Raw genomic sequence first — 18,217 nt, 5'->3', positions numbered from 1 at the left:
GTGACCCTGAGCCAGATCCAAACAGCTAAACCACTCCCAAATTCCTGATCCACAGTAAGTATGAGACAGTAGTTATTTCAAATTTGGGGGAGGCTGAGCACAGTGGCTCATGCCTATAATCCCAGCACTTTGGGAGGCTGAGTCAAGAGAACCACTTGAGCCAGGAGTTTGACACCAGCCTTGACAATATGGGGAGTCCCTGTCTCTACTAAAAAGTAAAATTGTGTGTGTGGATGGGTAATTTGTTACACAGCAATATATAACTGATATATAACTGACAGAGTATATATGCATATATGTATATTGGGTGTCTCCATACCCACCCTCATATACAAACACATATATGTGGAAGAGCACATGAAGATAATCACCAAAGGTTAGCAGTGGTTGTCTGGACAATGGGATTATGGGTGACTTTTCCTTCTTCTTTATACCTTTATGGACTATCTACATTTTTTACAATGAATATTGATTTTTTCAGTAGTTTAATACAAACAGACAAAGTTATAAAAATCTATTTTGGCCAGATGTGGTGGCTTATGCCTGTAATCCCAGCACTTTGGGAGGCAGAGGCAGGCGGATCACAAGGTCAGGAGTTTGAGATCAACCTGGCCAATATGATGAAACCATGTCTCTACTAAAAAATACAAAAATCAGGCCAGGCACAGTGGCTCACGCCTGTAATCCCAGCACTCCAGGCAGATCACCTGAGGTCAGGAGTTCAAGATCAGCCTGACCAACATGGAGAAACCCAGTCTACTAAAAATACAAAATTAGCCGGGTGTGGTGGTGGCACATGCCTGTAATCCCAGCTACTCGGGAGGCTGAGGGAGTGAGCCAAGATCACAGCATTGCACTCCAGCCTGGGCAACAAGAGCAAAACTCCATCTCAAAAAAAAAAAAAAAAATTCAGCCGGGTGTGGTGGTGTGCACCTATAGTCCCAGTTATTTGGGAGGCTGAGGCAGGAGAATCACTTGAATCCAGGAGGTGGAGGTTGCAGTGAGCTGAGATGGCACCACTGCACTCCAGCTTGAGTGACAAGAGTGAGATTCTGTCTCAAAAAAAAAAAAAAAGAAAGAAAAACTGTTTTAATTATTTTTGGGGAAGGGTAGAGAAAGACATTGAACCATCACCCTACCAGTGAAAAACATAACCATTCTCACCTGCCAAATGTCCTCAGTGTGCTGCCATCAGGAACTTGGCCTGCACTGATCTCCCAGGGGAGGTAAAAGATCCCAGGTTTGGGCAGCATCATGGGCTCCTGTAACCAAATAGTTGAGATGGATTCTGCAGATTCCTGATAAACTAAATAGACTATAAAAAAACAAAGATTAACAGATATATGATACCAAAAGCATCTTGAAGACTAGTTTTTGTTTTGTTTTGTTTTGTTTTGTTTTTGAGATGGACTTTTGCTCTTGTTGCCCAGGCTGGAGTGCAATGGCATGATCTTGGCTCACTGCAACCTCTACCTCCCAGGTTCAAGCTATTCTCCTGTTTCAGCCTCCCGAGTAGCTGGGATTACAGGCGAGCACCACCATGCCCAGCTAACTTTTTGTATTTTCATAGAAAGGGGGTTTCACCATGTTAGCCAGGCTGGTCTCAAACTCCTGACCACAGGTGGATCCTCCCGCCACAGCCTCCCAAAGTGCTGGGATTACAGGCATGAGCCACTGGGCCCGGCCAGCAGTGTTTCAAATTAAAAGAAAAAAATTTTTTTAGCCGGGCATGGTGGCTCAAGCCTGTAATCCCAGCACTTTGGGAGGCCGAGGCAGGTGGATCACGAGGTCAAGAGATCGAGACCATCCTGGTCAACATGGTGAAACCCCGTCTCTACTAAAAATACAAAAATTAGCTGGGCATGGTGGTGTGCGCCTGTATTCCCAGCTACTTGGGAGGCTGAGGCAGGAGAATTGCTTGAACCCAGGAGGGGGAGTGAGCCAAGATCGCGCCATTGCACTCCAGCCTGGGTAACAAGAGCAAAACTCTGTCTCAAAAAAAAAAAATTTTTTATAGGATATGCATTCATGTATTTAAAAACAAACAAACAAACAAACATAGACCAGCCTTGACAACAGAGTGAGACTTCATCTCTATGAAAAAATTTAAAAATTAGGCCAGGCACAGTGGTTCACACCTGTAATCACAGCTCTTTGGGAGGCCAAGGTGGGAGGATACCTTGAGACTAGGAGTTCAGGACCAGCCTGAGCAACATGGCAACTCCGCATCTCTATTTAAAAAACACAAAAATTAGGCAGGCATGGAGTCTCTCACCCATAGTCCAAGCTACTTAGGAGGCTGAGGCAGGACGATCCCTTCACCACAGGAGGTTGAAGCTACAGTGAGCTATGATCACATCATTATACTCTAGCCTGGGAAACAGAGTAAGACCCTGTTTCAAAATAATAACCAAAACAAAATTAAAAAGCTATGTGTGGTCCAGAATGGTGGCTCACACCTGTAATCCCAGTGCTCTAGGAGGCCAAGGTCGGAGGACTGCCTGAGGCCAGGAGTTCAGGACCAGCCTGAGAACAAAGCAACACCCTGACTTTATAAACAGAATTTTAAAAATTGGCCAGGCATGGTGGCTCGCACCTGTAATCCCAGCACTTTGGGAGGCCGAGGCAGGTGGATCACAAGGTCAAGAGATCGAGACCATCCTGGCCAACATGGTGAAACCCTGTCTCTACTAAAAATGCAAAAATTAGCTGGGCATGGTGGCGTGCACCTGTAGTCCCAGCTTCTTGGGAGGCTTAGGCAGGAGAATTGCTTGAACCTGGGAAGTGGAGGGTGCAGTGAACTAAGATCGCACCACTGCATTCCAGCCTGGGTAACAGAACAAGACTCTGTCTTAAAAATAAAAAAATTCTTAGAAAAAAAAAATCAGGCAAGCTAGAAACACATGTAGTACCAGCTACTCAGGCAGCTGAGGTGGGAGGATGGCTGGAGCCCAGGATTTCAAGGCTGCAGTGAGTTATGGGAACATCACTGCACCCCAGCATGGATGACAGAAGGAGGCCCTGCCTCTAAAAAAATAAAAAGGCTGAGTGCAGTGGCTCATGCCTATAATTCCAGCATTTTGGGAGGCCGAGGTGGGCAGATCATCTGAGGTCAGGAGTTTGAGACCAGCTTGGCCAACATGGTGAAACCTTGTCTCTACTAAAAATACAAAATTAGGTCATCTGCAATGGCTCATACCTGTAATCCCAGCATTTTGGAAGGCTGAGGCGGGTGGGTCACTTGAGATCAGGAGTTCGAGACCAGCCTGGCCAACTTGGTGAAACCCTATCTCTACTAAAAATACAAAATTAGCTGGGCATGGTGACCTGCACCTGTGATCCCAGCTACTTGGGAGGCTGAGGCATGAGAATTGCTTGAACCTGGGAGGTGGAGGTTGTAGTGAGCAGAGACTGAGCCACTGCACTCCAGCCTGTGGCAACGGAGAGAGACATCATCTCAAAAAAATAAATAAGGTTGGCATGGTGGCTCATGCCTGTACTCCCAGCACTTTGGGAGGCCAAGGTGGGCAGATCACGAGGTCAGGAGTTTGAGACCAGCCTGGCCAACATGGTAAAACCCCGTTTCTACTAAAAATACAAAAATTAGCCAGGCATGGTAGTACATGCCTGTAATCCCAGCTACGTGGTAGGCTGAGGCAGGAGAATTGCTTGAACCTGGGAGGCGGAGGTTGCAGTGAGCCAAGATCATATCATTGTACTCCAGCCTGGGCAACAGGGGGAGACTCCATCTCAAATAAATAAATAACTAAAATACAAAAAATGGCAGGGCACAGTGGCTCATGCCTGTAATCCAAGCACTTTGGAGGCCAAGGCGGACAGATCACCTGAGGCTGGGAGTTCAAGACCAGCCTGACCAACATGGTAAAACCCCATCTTAAAAAAAAAAAAATACAAAAATTAGCTGGCATGGAGGCACATGCCTGTACTCGGGAGGCAGGAGAATTGCTTGAACCCAGGAGGCAGAGACTGCAATAAGCCAAGATCGTGCCACTGCATTATAGCCTGGGTGGCAGATACAGACTCCGTCTCAAAAAAAAAAAAATGCTGGGAGCCACTGCTCCCAGCCATACTACAGGCATGAGCCACTGTGCCTGGCCTTAATTTTTTCTAGAGACAAAGTCTCACTCTGTCACCAAGGCTGGAGTGCAGTGGTGGGATCATAACTCACTGCAGCCTCAAACTCCTGTGTTCAAGTGATTTCCCTTGCCTCAGCCTCCCAATAACCGGGACTACAGGTGAGTACCACCACAACTGGCTGCCTTCAATGACTTCTTTTTTTGTTGTTTTAATTTTTATTTTTTGAGACAGAGTCTTGCTCTGTTGCCCACCTGATAAAGCTGGTGTCCCATCATAGATATGACCCCGTATGTGTGAGGCCTCTCCCAGGGACTGATGGTCAGGGATACAAGCTGCTGAACAACGAGCAGAGACGCAGCAACTGCTTGTGGACACTACAGATAGAGGCAGCTAACTTCAAGTGCTGTATAACTCCAGGGAAAGTTCACCTTCCTACACCATCCCTTTTCCAACTCCCATCCCACTAAGAGCCATCACCCAATAAAATTATTGGCATACAGTACCCTTCAATCTATTTGTGTAACCTGATTCTTCCTGGATGCTGGACAAGAACCTGGGTGGCAAGAGGGCAGAGGCTTGGACACTGCTGCGGACCCCACACAGAGCCTGCTCCCGCCAGAGAGGAGTGACTGCTGGCTTGTTCCCTCTGGTTCCTGCAACTGCTTGCTTGCATGCTCCCTTTTGAGATGAGTGGCCAGTGGCAGGCTGAGTGAAAGCAGCCACTCCAGTTCTCAACCACGAAGGGGATCAAAGGAACAATCCCATCTCAGAGTGATTTCGGCTCCTGCAATCTCTGCCTCCAGGGTTCAAGCGATTCTCCTGCCTCAGCCTGCCAAGTAGCTGCGTCCAGCACCACACCCAGCCTTTTTTTTTTTTTTTTTTTTTTTTTTTTGTATTTTTAGTAGAGACCATGTTCATCAGTTTGGCCAGGCTGGTCTCGAACTCCTGACTTCAAGTGATCCATTCAACAGAGTCTCACTCTGTCACACATGCTGGAGTGCAGTGGCATGATCTCAGCTCACTGCAACCTCCACCTCCCAGGTTTAAGTGATTCTCCTGCCTCAGCCTCCTGCATAGCTGGGACTACAGGTGCATGCCACCACTCCCAGCTAAATTTTTTTTTGAGACGGGGAGTCTCACTCTGTCACCCAGACTGGAGTGCTGTGGTGCGATCTTGGCTCACTGCAACCTCTGCCTCCTGGATTCAAGCGATTCTCCAGACTCAGCCTCCTATGTAGCTGGGACTACAGGCACATGCCACCACTCCCAGCTAATTTTTTTTGAGATGGAGTCTCACTCTGTCGCCCACGCTGGAGTGCAATGGTGCCATGTCAGCTCCCTGAAACCTCCGCCTCCTGGATTCAAGCAATTCTCCTGCCTCAGCCTCCTGGGTAGCTGGAACTAGAGGCAGCTACAGACATCATGATCTGCTGCCACAACACCCAGCTAAATTTTTTGTATTCTTAGTAGAGACAGGGTTTCACCATGTTGGTCAGGGTGGTCTCAATCTCTTGACCTCCTGATCTGCCTGCCTTAGCCTCCCAAAGTGCTTGCATTACAGGCGTGAGCCACTGTGCTTGGCAATTTTTGCATTTTTAGTAGAGACAGGATTTCATCATGTTTGCCAGGATGATCTCAAACTCCTGATCTCGTGATCCGTCTGCCTTGGTCCCCCAAAGTGCTGGGATTACAGGTGTGAGCCACTGCGCCCAGCCGCACTTGGATAATTTTTTGTGTTTTTAGTAAATATGGGGTTTCACCATGTTAGCCAGGATGGTCTCGATCTCCTGACCTCATGATCTGCCTGCCTCAGCCTCCCAAAGTGCTGGGATTACAGGCATGAAACACAGCCTGGCCTCTCCAAAATCTTTCATCTTAACCTGAACATTTCCTTTCTAATGATCCCAGGTCTTTAGACAAACTCAATCAACTGTCAACCAGAAAATGTTTAAATTCACCTATAGCCTGGAAACCCCCACCACCCTGCTTTCAGTTGTCCCACCTTTCTAGACTAAATCAATGTATTCCTCAAATGTATTTGATTGATGTCTCATGCCTCCTTAAAATGTATAAAACCAAGCTGCACCCTGATTCCCTTGCACATGTTCTCAGGACCTCCTGAGGGCTGTGTCACAAGCCATGGTCAATCCTATTTGGCTCAGAATAAATCTCTTTGATTTTTTTTTTTTTTTTTTTTTTTGAGACAGTCTCACTCTGTCACCCAGGGTGGAGTGCAGTGGCATGACCTCGACTCACTGCAACCTCCACCTCTCAGGTTCAAGTGATTGTCCTGCCTCAGCCTTCCGAATAGCTAGGACTACAGGCACATGCCACCGTGCCCAGCTAATTTTTTGTATTTTTTAGTAAAGACAGGGTTTCACCGTGTTAGCCAGGATGGTCTTGATCTCCTAACCTCATGATCTGCCCACCTCGGCCTCCCAAAGTGCTGGGATTACAGGAGTAAGCCTTTGCGTCTGGCCTGTATTTTTTTTTTTTTTTAGTAGAGACAGGGTTTCACCATGTTGGTCAGGCTGGTCTCGAACTCCTGACCTCAGATGATCTGCCCACCTCAACCTCCCAAAGTGCTGGGATTACACGTGTGAGCCGCTGTGCCCTGCTGAGTTTGACTCTTTTCATCAACACGTTCCTCTTGTACCCTCTCAGGCACATAGTGCCAGGAAGAAGTGTTCTGTTTGTCAGCAAAAGAGACAATCTGCCGGTGACTATAGTGCAGATCATGTGGTACAAGGTCCTGGTCATAGCTGGCAAGAGAGACTCATGCTGGTAGCCCTGGGGGCATCACAAATTGTCTTGACAGGATTAGATGCTGACTCTGGACTGAGCTTTGCTTACCTACTAGAAGCTACATATGCTTCCAAAAAATCAGAACAAGGCTGGATGCAGTGGCTCACGCCTGTAATCCCAGCACTTGAAGAGGCTGAGGTGGGCAGATCATTTGAGCTCAGGAGTTTGAGACCAGCCTGGGCAACCTCATTTCTACTAAAAATATAAAAATTAGCAGGGTGTGGTAGTATGTGCCTATAATCCCAACTACTTGGGAGGATGAGAAGGGAGGATTGCTTGAGCCTGGGAGGTCAAGGCTGCAGTAAGCTGATCACACCACTGCACTCCAACCTGGGTGACGGGGTGACACCCTTTCTTACAAAAATAAAATTAAATTCAGCAAGAAGCAGCTTCTCCACTCCTTCTGGAATCTCTCCCTGGTTCAGCCTGCCTGCCTCCACTCCTGCCTCCACCATGTCCATCAGGGTGACCCAGAAGTCCTACAAGGTGTCCACCTCTGGCCCCGGGGCCTTCAGCAGCCGCTCCTTCACGAGTAGGCCCAGTGCCCACGCGAGCTCCTCAAGCTTCTCCCGAGTGAGCAGCAGTGGCTTCCGGGGTGGCCTGGGTGCAGGTTATGCTGGGGCCAGTGGCACAGGCATAGTCACCATCAACCAGAGCCTGCTGAACCCCATTAAGGTGGATGTGGACCCCAACATCCAGGCGGTGTGTACGCAGGAGAAGGAGCAGATCAAGACCCTCAACAACAAGTTTTCTTCCTTCATCGACAAGGTGCAGTTCCTGGAGCAGCAGAACAAGATGCTGGAGACCAAGTGGAGCCTCCTGCAGCAGCAGAAAATGGCTGGGAGCAACAGGGACAACATGTTTGAGAACTACATCAACAACCTGAGGCGGCAGCTGGAGACTCTGGGCCAGGAGAAGCTGAAGCTGGAGGCAGAGCTTGGCAACATGCAGGGGCTGGTGGAGGACTTCAAGAACAAGTATGAGGAAGAGATCAATAAGCGTACAGAGATGGACAATGAATTTGTCCTCATCAAGAAGGATGTGGATGAAGCTGACATGAACAAGGCAGAGCCGGAGTCTCGCCTGGAAGGACTGACTGACGAGATCAACTTCCTCAGGCAGCTGTATGAAGAGGAGATCCGGGAGCTGCAGTCCCAGATCTCCGACACATCTGTGGTGCTGTCCATGGACAAGAGCCACTCCTGGACGTGGACAGTATCATCGCTGAGGTCAAGGCGCAGTATGAGGAGATCGCCAACCGCAGCCGGGCTGAGGCAGAGAGCGTATATCAGATCAAGTATGAGGAGCTGCAGACGCTGGCTGGGAAGCACGGGGATGACCTGCGGCGTACGAAGACTGAGATCTCAGAGATGAACTGGAACATCAGCCGGCTCCAGGCTGAGATCGAGGGCCTCAAAGGCCAGAGGGCTTCCCTGGAGGCCGCCATTACAGATGCTGAGCATCGCAGGGAGCAGGCACTCAAGGGTGCTCATGCCAAGCAGCAGGAGCTGGAGACCGCCCTGCAGCAGGCCAAGCAGGACATGGCAAAGCAGCTACGTGGGTACCAGGAGCTGATGAATGTCAAACTGGCCCTGGACATCGAGATCGCCACCTACTGCAAGCTATTTGAGGGCGAGGAGAGCCGGCTGGAGTCTGGGATGCAGAACATAAGTATCCACAAGAACACCAGCGGCTATGCATGTGGTCTGAGCTCTGCCTATGGGGGCCTCACAAGCCCGGGCCTCAGGTACGGCCTGGGCTCCAGATTTGGCTCTGTCACGGGCTCCAGCTCTTCAGCCACACCAGCTCCACCAAGGCTGTGGTTGTGAAGAAGATTGAGACCTGCAATGGGAGGCTGGTGTCCAAGTCCTCTGACATCCTGCCCAAGTGAACAGCTGCAACAGCGCCTCCCAGCCTGCCCCTCCTGAGGCTGCCCCAGAGCCCAGGAGGGAGGCTGCTGTGCAGGGGTGCGCAGGGAACAGCAGACCCACCTGACCCTCAGCCCTAGCCCTCAGCCCACCGGCGGGGAGTTTACTGCCTGGGGACCCCCCTTACCCATGCCTCCAGCTGCAAAACAATTCAATTGCTTTTTTTTTTTTTTTTTTTTGATCCAAAAATAAAATCTCAGCTAGCTTGGAAAATAAATAAATAATTAAATAATTAAATTAAATTAAATTCTAAAAAATGAAAAAGCAGGCTGCGCGCCTGCCTGTAATCCCAGCACTTTGAGGTGGATAGATCACAAGGTCAGGAGATCACCATCCTGGCTAACATGGTGAAAACTCCATCTATAGTAAAAATACAAAAACTTAGCCAGGCATGGTGGCATGCTTCTGTAGTCCCAGCTACTCAGGAGGCTGAGGCAGGAGAATCACTTGAACCCAGGAGGTGGAGGCTGTAGTGAGCTGAGATTGTGCCACTGCACTCCAACCTGGGCAACACAGCGAGCCTCCACCTCAAAAAGAAAGAAAGAAAAGAAAAGAAAAGAAAGAGAAAGAAGAGAGAGAGAGAAAGAGAGAAAGAGAAAGAAGGAAGGAAGGAAAGAAAAGAAAAGAAAGAAAGAAAAAGAAAAAAAGAAAAAGAAAAAGAAAGAAAGAAAGAAAGAAAGAAAGAAAGAAAGAAAGAAAGAAAGAAAGAAAGAAAGAAAGAAAAAAGAAAGAGAGAAAGAGAGAAAGAAAGAAAGAAAAAGCAATGGCTGGGTGTAGTGGCTCACACCTGTAATCCTAGCACTTTGGGAGGCTGAGGTGGGTGGATCACCGGAGTTCAGGAGTTCAAGACCAGACTGACCAAGATGGTGAAACCCTGCCTCTACTAAATACAAAAAAAAAAAGTTAGCCAGGCGTGGTGACTCATGCCTGCAGTCCCAGATACTCGGGAGGTTTAGGCATTGCTTCAACCTGGGAGGTGGAGGTTGCAGTGAGCCAAGATCGCACCATTGTACTCCAGCCCACGCAACAAGAGCGAAACTCTGTCTCAAAAAAAAAAAGAAAAGAAAAAGCAGAACAAGAGATAGTGCACAGATTTGGAAAGCTGACCATTGTTTCTTCAGAACAGGAACACATTGCACAGCCCATAATGTCCAGCAATGAGAAAAAATACCTCCTCCTGAGAGTCATAGTTTATGTCCTTTGTAAAAACTGTATCAGTGAGAGAATCAGGGGAGTGGGGAGATCTGATCTGATCTAGCCAATGCCTCTCTTGCCCTTGGCCTCTAAGCTGCCCTTCATTATTCCTGGGTTTGGGTCAAGCTAACTTTGGGAGACATTTAGTTTATAGTTTAAATACTAACAGCCCTTCTTTAAAACGCAACCACCTTTGTAAAGCTAATGAGAGACCCCCAGGCTAGGAAGACAGAGGAGCCCAAATTCAGCTAGGACTGCCAGCCATTATTCCAGAGGTCACAAGCTACACAACTTCCCCAGGTAACACCACTATTGCCGACCTAAGATTGGCCTTTGGAGATATCTTTTCAGGTTTTTTGCATATCTGACACCAACGCCACATGGACCCCACCAACCACTCCTTCGGCCCCCTCAGAAGTGACTCAACCTGCAGGAGGAGCATTTGCCACACCCCTATGGTTGCACCCCCAACCAATCAGCAGCAAGCACTCACTGCCTAGCTGCCACCACCCCTTCCTCCAGAAACTGTATTTGAGTAATTCCTAATCTCTGAGCCTTCCTAATGCCAACTCCCACGTGGTGTGGCCAGCCTTGTGTCAATTAAACTCTTTCCTGACGTAATGCTATGATCTCCATGAACAGATTATGTTTGTGCGCAGGAACCCATCAGGTGGTTACAGAAGTGGCTCAGGCTATGAAAACACTGGTTGTCTAAAACAAGGGGGATGTATGCTCAATAACATGAGAGGACTAAAGGATGTTCCCGTTTTTCTGGTGGATCTGGGAAACAAAGGGTGGGGAGGATGCTGGGGTAACTATGAAACTCTCACCAAGGGAGGAGTTTGCTGGTATAATGATTATACTTTCTTCTTTCCTTTTTTTTTTTTTTTTGAAACAGAGTCTCGTTCTGTTGACCAGGCTGGAGTGGTGCAGTGGCACAATCTTGGCTCACTGCAGCCTCTGCCTCCGGGGTTCAAGCGAATCTCCTGCCTCAGCCTCTGGAGTAGCTGGGATTACTACCACGCCCAGCTAATTTTTTAAATTTTTAGTAGAGACGGGGTTTCACCATGTTAGCCAGGATGGTCTTGATCTCCTGACCTCATGATCCACCCACCTGGGCCTACCACTTTTTTCTTTCGTTTTTTTTTTTGAGATGGAGTTTTGCTCTTGTTACCCAGGCTGGAGTACAATGGCGTGATCTCGGCTCACCACAACCTCCACCTCCTGGGTTCAGGCAATTCTCCTGCCTCAGCCTCCTGAGTAGCTGGCATTACAGGCACACGCCACCGTGCCCAGCTAATTTTTTGTATTTTTAGTAGAGACGGGGTTTCACCATGTTGGCCAGGTTGATCACAAACTCCTGAGCTCAGGTGATCCACCTGCCTTGGCCTCCCAGTGTGTTGGGATTACAGGCGTGAGCCACCGCGCCCAGCCCTTCTTTCTTTCTTTACTATATCACTGTGGTAGGCCAATACTCCCTGATAGCACAGACAGGCCTGCATAGCACTCCAGTTACGCGGACAAATTTCCACAGCACTGCTTTAACACGTAGCAAATAATTAAACCTAGAGAAATAGGCTGGGCGCAATAGCTTATATGTGTAATCCCGCACTTTGGGAGGCCAAAGCAGGTGAATCACCTGAGGTAAGGAGTTCAAGACCAGTCTGACCAACATGATGAAACCCCGTCTCTACTAAAAGTACAAAAGAATTAGCTGGGTATAGTGGCATGCTCCTGTAGTCCCAGCTACTCAGGCTGAGGCAGGAGAATTGCTTGAACTGGAGAGGCAGAGGTTGCAGTGAGCTGAGATTTCACCATTGCACTCCAGCCCGGGCAACAGAGCAAGACTCTGACCAAAAAAAAAAAAAAAAAAAGGACAATTTGCCCTCTATCTTCATTCTGAAGGCTTCTGTATCATAAAAAACTATGATCAGCTGGGCACAGTGGCTCACTCCTGTAATCCCAGCACTATGGAAGGCCAACGCAGCCAGATCACTTGAGGTCAGGAGTTGGAAACCAGCCTGGCCAAAGTGGTGCAACCCCGTCTCTACTAAAAATACAAAAATTAGTCAGGCACGATGGCAGGTGCCTGTAATCCCAGCTACTCAGGAGGCTGAGGCAGGAGAATCACTTGAACTCGGGAGGCAGAGGTGCAGTGAGCCAAGATCATGCCACTGTACTCCAACCTGGTAAACAGAGTGAGACTCTGTCTGAAAAAAAATAATTAATTAAACTATGATCAATGCTTGAACCCAAGAGATTGGGGCTGCAATGACCTATGGTTGTACCACTGCACTCTAGTCTGGGTGATAGAGCAAGATAACAGACAAATCCAAATTAAGGGATATTCTACTGTAGGAGCCAAGAGGCCCTCTGAAGAGTCATTGCAAAAAAATCAACTTGCAAACGGCAAAGCAATAGTCAAAAAGATGTACAAATTTATGTAACAGGTACATATGGAAGCCTTCGGAAGGAAAATCCAAAGATATGAGGGAAATTGTACTTTTTTTTTTTTTTTGAGACGGAGTTTTGCTCTTGTTACCCAGGCTGGAGTGCAATGGGGCGATCTCGGCTCAGGCAATTCTCCTGCCTCAGTCTCCTGGGTAGCTGGGATTACAGACGCACGCCACTGTGCCCAGCTAATTTTTTGTATTTTTAGTAGAGACGGGGTTTCACCATGTTGACCAGGATGGTCTCGATCTCTTGACCTCATGATCCATCCGCCTCGGCCTCCCAAAGTTCTGGGATTACAGGTGTGAGCCACTGTGCCTGGCCCAAAATTGTACATTTTTATGCAAATGATTGAACATAAAAGGTATGATCTTATGCTAATAGTCTGAGTGGGGAAGCCAGCAAGGCCTGCCTGTCTGGATTCTTCCTGGCCTCTCTGTAGCATTCCTTCTTTCTGGGTATGGGGCAGGACCCTCTCTGGAATGGGATCTTATGGCCTACAGTTAAACAAGATAGGTCAAATTTCTTTTTTTTTTAAGACAGAGTCTCACTCTGTCACCCAGGTGGAGTGCAGTAGTGCAATCTCAACTCACTGCAACATTTGCCTCCTGCAAACGATTTGCCTCAGCCTCCCAAGTAGCGGGACTACAGGTATGTTCCACCACGCCTAGCTAATTTTTGTATTTTTAGTAGAGTTGGTATTTCACCATGTTGGCCAGGATGGTCTCAATCTCTTGACCTCGTGATCCACCCACCGTGGACTCCCAAAGTGCTGGGACTACAGGTGTGAGCCACCACACCCAGCCCATATAATTTCTCTGTGGCCAGTTTTTACACCAAAAGATGGAGGGAAAGTTAGAGTCATATATTTAGGGTTTTTTTGTTTGTTTGTTTGTTCTTTATTTTTTTTTTGAGACGGAGTTTCGCTATTGTTACCCAGACTGGAGTGCAATGGCACAATCTCGGCTCACTGCAACCTCCGCCTTCTGGGTTCAAGCAATTCTCCTCCTGCCTCAGCCTCCCAAGTAGCTGGGACTACTGGCATGCATCACCATGCCCAGCTAATTTTTGTATTTTTTTTAGTAGAGATGGGGTTTCACCTTGTTGACCAGGATGGTCTCGATCTCTTGACCTGTGATCCACCCGCCCCGGCCTCCCAAAGTGCTGGGATTATAGGTGTGAGCCACCAAGCCCAGCCTATTTGTTTGTTCTTTTCTTTTGAGACGGAGTCTCGCTCTGTCGCCCAGGCGGGAGTACAGTGGTGTGATCTCGGCTCACTGCAACTTCTGCCTCTCAGGTTCAAGCTATTCTGCTTCAGCCTCCCGAGTAGCTGGGATTACAGGTGCGTGCCACCACACCTGGTTAATTTTTTTCTTTTTTGTATTTTTAGTAGAGATGGGTTTCACCGTGTTAGCCAGGATGGGCCCGATCTCCTGACCTCATGATCTGCCTGACCTCATGATCTGCCTCCCACACAAAGTGCTGGGATTACAGGTGTGAGCCACCTTGCCTGGCCTCTATTTAGGGTTTTATGGTTGACTTTGGAGGAAAAGGACTATTTTCTATGACCTGACTTGGAAAAGAACGATTCAAACTGCCCTGGCCTACCTTGGGGGAGAAGGGGCTGAGGGAGAGGAGGGCAGAAGGTAAAAAACCGTTTCCTTCTTGGGCTGCTTCGGAGGCTTTCATTTTGGGGTATTGTTTTCTGAGACCCAACAGTACAAAATAACAGGCTTATACACTTCAAAAGTGTTACTGTCTGTCAGCCAGCCAGGCACGGTGGCTCACACTTCTAATCCCAGCACTTTGGAAGGTGACGGTGAGTAGATCACATGAGGCCAGGAGTTCGAGAGCAGCCTGGTCAGCATGATGAAACCCTGCTTCTACTAAAGACACAAAAATTAGCCAGGCGTGGTAGTACATTCTTGTAGTCCCAGTTACTCAGGAGACTGAGACATGAGAATCATTTGAACCCAGGAGGCAGAGGTTGGAGTGAGCTGAGATCATTGAACTGCACTCCAGCCTGGGAGACAGAGGAAAACACAGTCTTTTTTTTTTTTTTTTTTTTTAAGATGGGGTTTCACCATGTTGGCCAGGCTGGTATCGAACTCCTGACCTCAAGTGATCCACCCACCTTGGCCTCCTAAAGTGCTGGGATTACAGGCGTGAGCCACCACACCCGGCCAGGAAGACATAGTCTTTAAAAAAAATGTTGAAGTCACAGAAGACAAGAAAAGTTCTTTGTTCTATTCTTGTAGTTTTTATATAAATTTGAAATTATTTCAAAATAAAAACTCACCAAATTTAGCTATTCATCTAAATCTTTTCTATTCAATACTGAGTACACCCACTATCATTATTACATTAAGAGCAATTGGGGCCAGGCACTTTGGGAGGCTGAGGCCAATGCATCACCAGGTCAGGAGTTCGAAACCAGCCTGACCAACATGGTGAAACCCCATCTGTACAAAAAATACAAAAATTAGCTGGGTGTGGTAGCATGCCTATAATCCCAGCTACTCAGGAGGCTGAGGGAGGAGAATCGCTTGAACGAGGGAGGTGGAGGTGGTAGTGAGCCGATATCGTGCCACTGCACTCCAGCCGGGGAGACAGGGTGAGATTCCGTTTCAAAAAAAAAAAAAGAGCAATTTGGTTTCCTAGAATATTAGAGCTAGAATAGAACTAGAAGAGTCTGCTGTCAAGTAGCCATTTGTTCACTCCAAAAAGATTCGCTGAGCACCTTTAGAGGGGCCAGCACTGGGTCAGGTGCAGAGAATAAACAAGACACTCTCCCTGCTGTTGAGGGGGCCTGAGATCAGCACCTTAATAAGACAAATGAGGATCTGGAGGTCCTAGGGGCTAAGAGTGTGTATTATAGCTCTATTATTCAAATTATGAATGTTATGCATCTCTCATAGTTTTACTTCTACTGAGAAAACCAAAGTCATAGTATTTCACAGACTAAAGACAGGCTGGGTGCAGTGGCTCACGCCTGTAATGTCAGCACTTTGGGAGGCCGAGGCGGGTGGATTAACTTAATTCAGGAGTTCGAGACCAGCCTGGATGACATGGCAAAATGCTGTCTCTACTAAAAATACAAAAATTAGCCAGGTATGGTGGTGTGCCCCTGTAATCCCAGCTACTCGGGAGGCTGAGGTAGGAGAATCGATTGAACCCAGGAAGTGGAGGTTGCAGTGAGCTGAGATCACACCACTACACTCCAGCCTGAGCAACAGAGTGAGACTCCATCTCAAAAAACAAACAAACAAAAAATGACTAGAGATGATTCAACAAATCCGTGAATCTCCCTCATCTGCAATTTCACTGGGCCAGAATTATTTCTTTTTTTTTTTTTTCCTGTAGAGATCAGGTCTCACTATGTTGTCCAGGCTGGAATGCAATGTCATAATCTTAGCTCACTGCAACCTCTACCTCCCAGGCTCAAGCCACCATCCCATCTCAGCCTCCAGAGTAGCTGGGACTAAAGGCACATGCCACTACACCCAGCTAATTTTTTGCAGAGATGGGGTTTTGCCATGTTGCCCAGGCTGGTCTTGAACTCCTGGGCTCAAGCGATATGCCCGCCTTGGCCTCCCAAAGTGCTGGGATTATAGGTGTGAGCCACTGCGCCTGGCCTTTTTTTAAATTAAAAAAAAATTTTTGTTTTTGAGATGGAGTTTCGCTCGTTACCCAGGCTGGAGTGCAATGGCGCGATCCCGGCTCACCGCAACCTCCACCTCCTGGGTTCAAGCAATTCTCCCGCCTCAGCCTCCTGAGTAGCTGGGATTACAGGCACGCGCCACCATGCCCAGCTAATTTTTTGTATTTTTAGTAGAGATGGGGTTTCACCATGTTGACCAGGATGGTCTCGATCTCTTGACCTCGTGGTCCACCCGCCTTGGCCTCCCAAAGTGCTGGGATTACAGGCTTGAGCCACCGCGCCTGGCTAAAATATTTTTAAAATGTTTATTTATTTAGAGACTAGTTTATGAAACTGGCCAATTTTTATATTTTTGGTATAGTTTCCTCATGTTGCCCAGACTAGTCTTAAACTCTTGGGCTAAAGTGATCCACCTGTCTCAGCCTCCCAAAGTGGGATTACAGGCATGAGCCACTGCACCCGGCCAATTTAGCTTTGTTTTAACAGCGTGTGCTGGCTATAGAGTGCCTGCTGCTGCTGCTTCTTTTTTTTTTAAGAGTTGGGGAGTAGGGCAGGGCTGGGAGTGGGGGCCTCACTATGTTTTCCAGGCTGGTCTCAAATGACTGAGCTCAATTGATCCTTTTGCCTCCCAAAGTGCTGGGGTTATAGGCATGAACCACAGTGCCCAGCCCTTGGAGTGCCAGCTTTTTTTTTTTGGTAAGGAGTCTCACTCTGTCACTAGGTTGTGGAGTGCAGTGGCACGATCATGGCTTGCTGCAACCTCCATCTCCCAGGTTCAAGCGATTCTCCTGCCTGAGCCTCCGGAGTGGCTGGGACTGTTAAGTGCACACCACCACGCCCAGCTGCTTTTTGTATTTTCAGTAGAGACAGGGTTTCACCAAGTTGGCCAGAATGGTCTCCATCTCTTTGACCTCGTGATCCACCATCCTCAGCCTCCCAAAGTATTGGGACTACAGGTGTGAGCCACCGCACCTGGCCTTTGTTTTGTTTGACAGAGTCTCACTCTGACGCCCACGCTGGAGTGTGGCTTGATCTCGGCTCACTGCAATCTCCACCTCCCAGGCTCAAGGGATTCTCCTGCCTCAGCCTCCCGAGTAGCTGGAATTACAAGCACCCACTACCATGCCTGGCTAAATTTGTACTTTTAGTAGATACGGGGTTTAACCACGTTGGTCATGCTGGTCTCAAACTCCTGACCTCAAATGATCCACCCGCCTGCGCCTCCCAAAGTGCTGGGATTACAGCTATGAGCCACCGTGCCTGGCTGGAGTGCCAGCTTTTGACAAGAGGAATAAAATTCACAGTAACCAGTCTAAACGTTTGGGGTCATTAAAAACAGTATCAGTAACAGTGTCTTGCCCTAATACTGGAGCCTGAACCAAAAGGAAGCATCTGAAATTTTTATACTTTTAGTAGATACGGGGTTTTGCCATATTGGCCAGGCTAGTCTCGAACTCCTGACCTCAGGTGATCCACCCGACTCGGCCTCCCAGTGCTGGGATTACAGGAGTGAGCCAAGGCGCCCAGCCAGTCCTACACTAAGTTTTAACAGTAAGTATGCATTTCCCACTTTGATGCCGACGGCGATAATGGCGAAAGCAAAGAACTCTGGATTCCAAGACCTCTAGTAACTACCAGGTTGGGAGGAAAAAAATGTCTGATCTTCCAGGCTTAGAGCAGCACTGCCCGCCCGACCTCATTCTAAGTCCGCCTCCACCCCTTCAACACGGAATACGCACACCCACAATCCCACACTCTGGGCCCTGGAGCCCACGCCTCTGGCAGTAAAGACGCCATCATCTTAACAAAAGGTAACTAGAGCCTCTCCCCTCAAAAGACTTTTGTTGCCGTCCCATTCTCCTCCAACCCGGGTGGACTTGGCAAAAGCCTAACGACCCTCCCTCGCAATTCCGCAAAGCCAGTCTCCCGCTCCCAGCTCTAGAGTCTCCAGCCCCATCTCACTTCCAGGGAAGCCTAAGGGTGCGGACCCAGAAGCATGACGGACGCGGGACGAGGGGGTGGGGGGGTTAAGGCTAAGGCGCAGGCGCAGTCCCTCCTCAGCCTCGTTGTCCCGCCCCTT

General features: G+C 48.3%; 1 protein-coding gene and 1 pseudogene across 4 annotated transcripts in view; one reads left to right on the top strand and one right to left on the bottom strand.

Moving 5' to 3' along the window:
* TEN1 (TEN1 subunit of CST complex) overlaps nt 1-18,217 on the bottom strand; it is a 27,949-nt gene that overhangs the window by 9,453 nt on the left and 279 nt on the right. Inside the window, exons 1-2 of one of the 4 annotated variants that reach the window (XM_035301817.2) lie at nt 18,100-18,152; nt 1,165-1,262 (exon numbers count right to left, since the gene is read on the bottom strand). In XM_035301817.2, coding sequence (XP_035157708.1) covers nt 1,165-1,256 — 92 coding nt within the window. In that variant the 5' untranslated portion in view covers nt 1,257-1,262; nt 18,100-18,152. Of the gene's footprint in view, nt 1-1,164; nt 1,316-4,349; nt 4,465-18,099; nt 18,153-18,217 lie in introns of those variants that run through there. The other 3 variants (XM_035301816.3, XM_002748784.7, XM_054256515.2) reach the window with 3 other exon arrangements.
* Nucleotides 7,289-8,864, top strand: LOC118153881 (keratin, type II cytoskeletal 8 pseudogene; annotated as a pseudogene).

Source organism: Callithrix jacchus, chromosome 5 (genome assembly GCF_049354715.1).
Source record: "Callithrix jacchus isolate 240 chromosome 5, calJac240_pri, whole genome shotgun sequence".
NCBI classification, from domain to species: Eukaryota; Metazoa; Chordata; class Mammalia; order Primates; family Cebidae; genus Callithrix; species Callithrix jacchus.
Note: the sequence above shows the minus strand (reverse complement) of the source record. Positions and strands in the feature narration are given on the sequence as shown.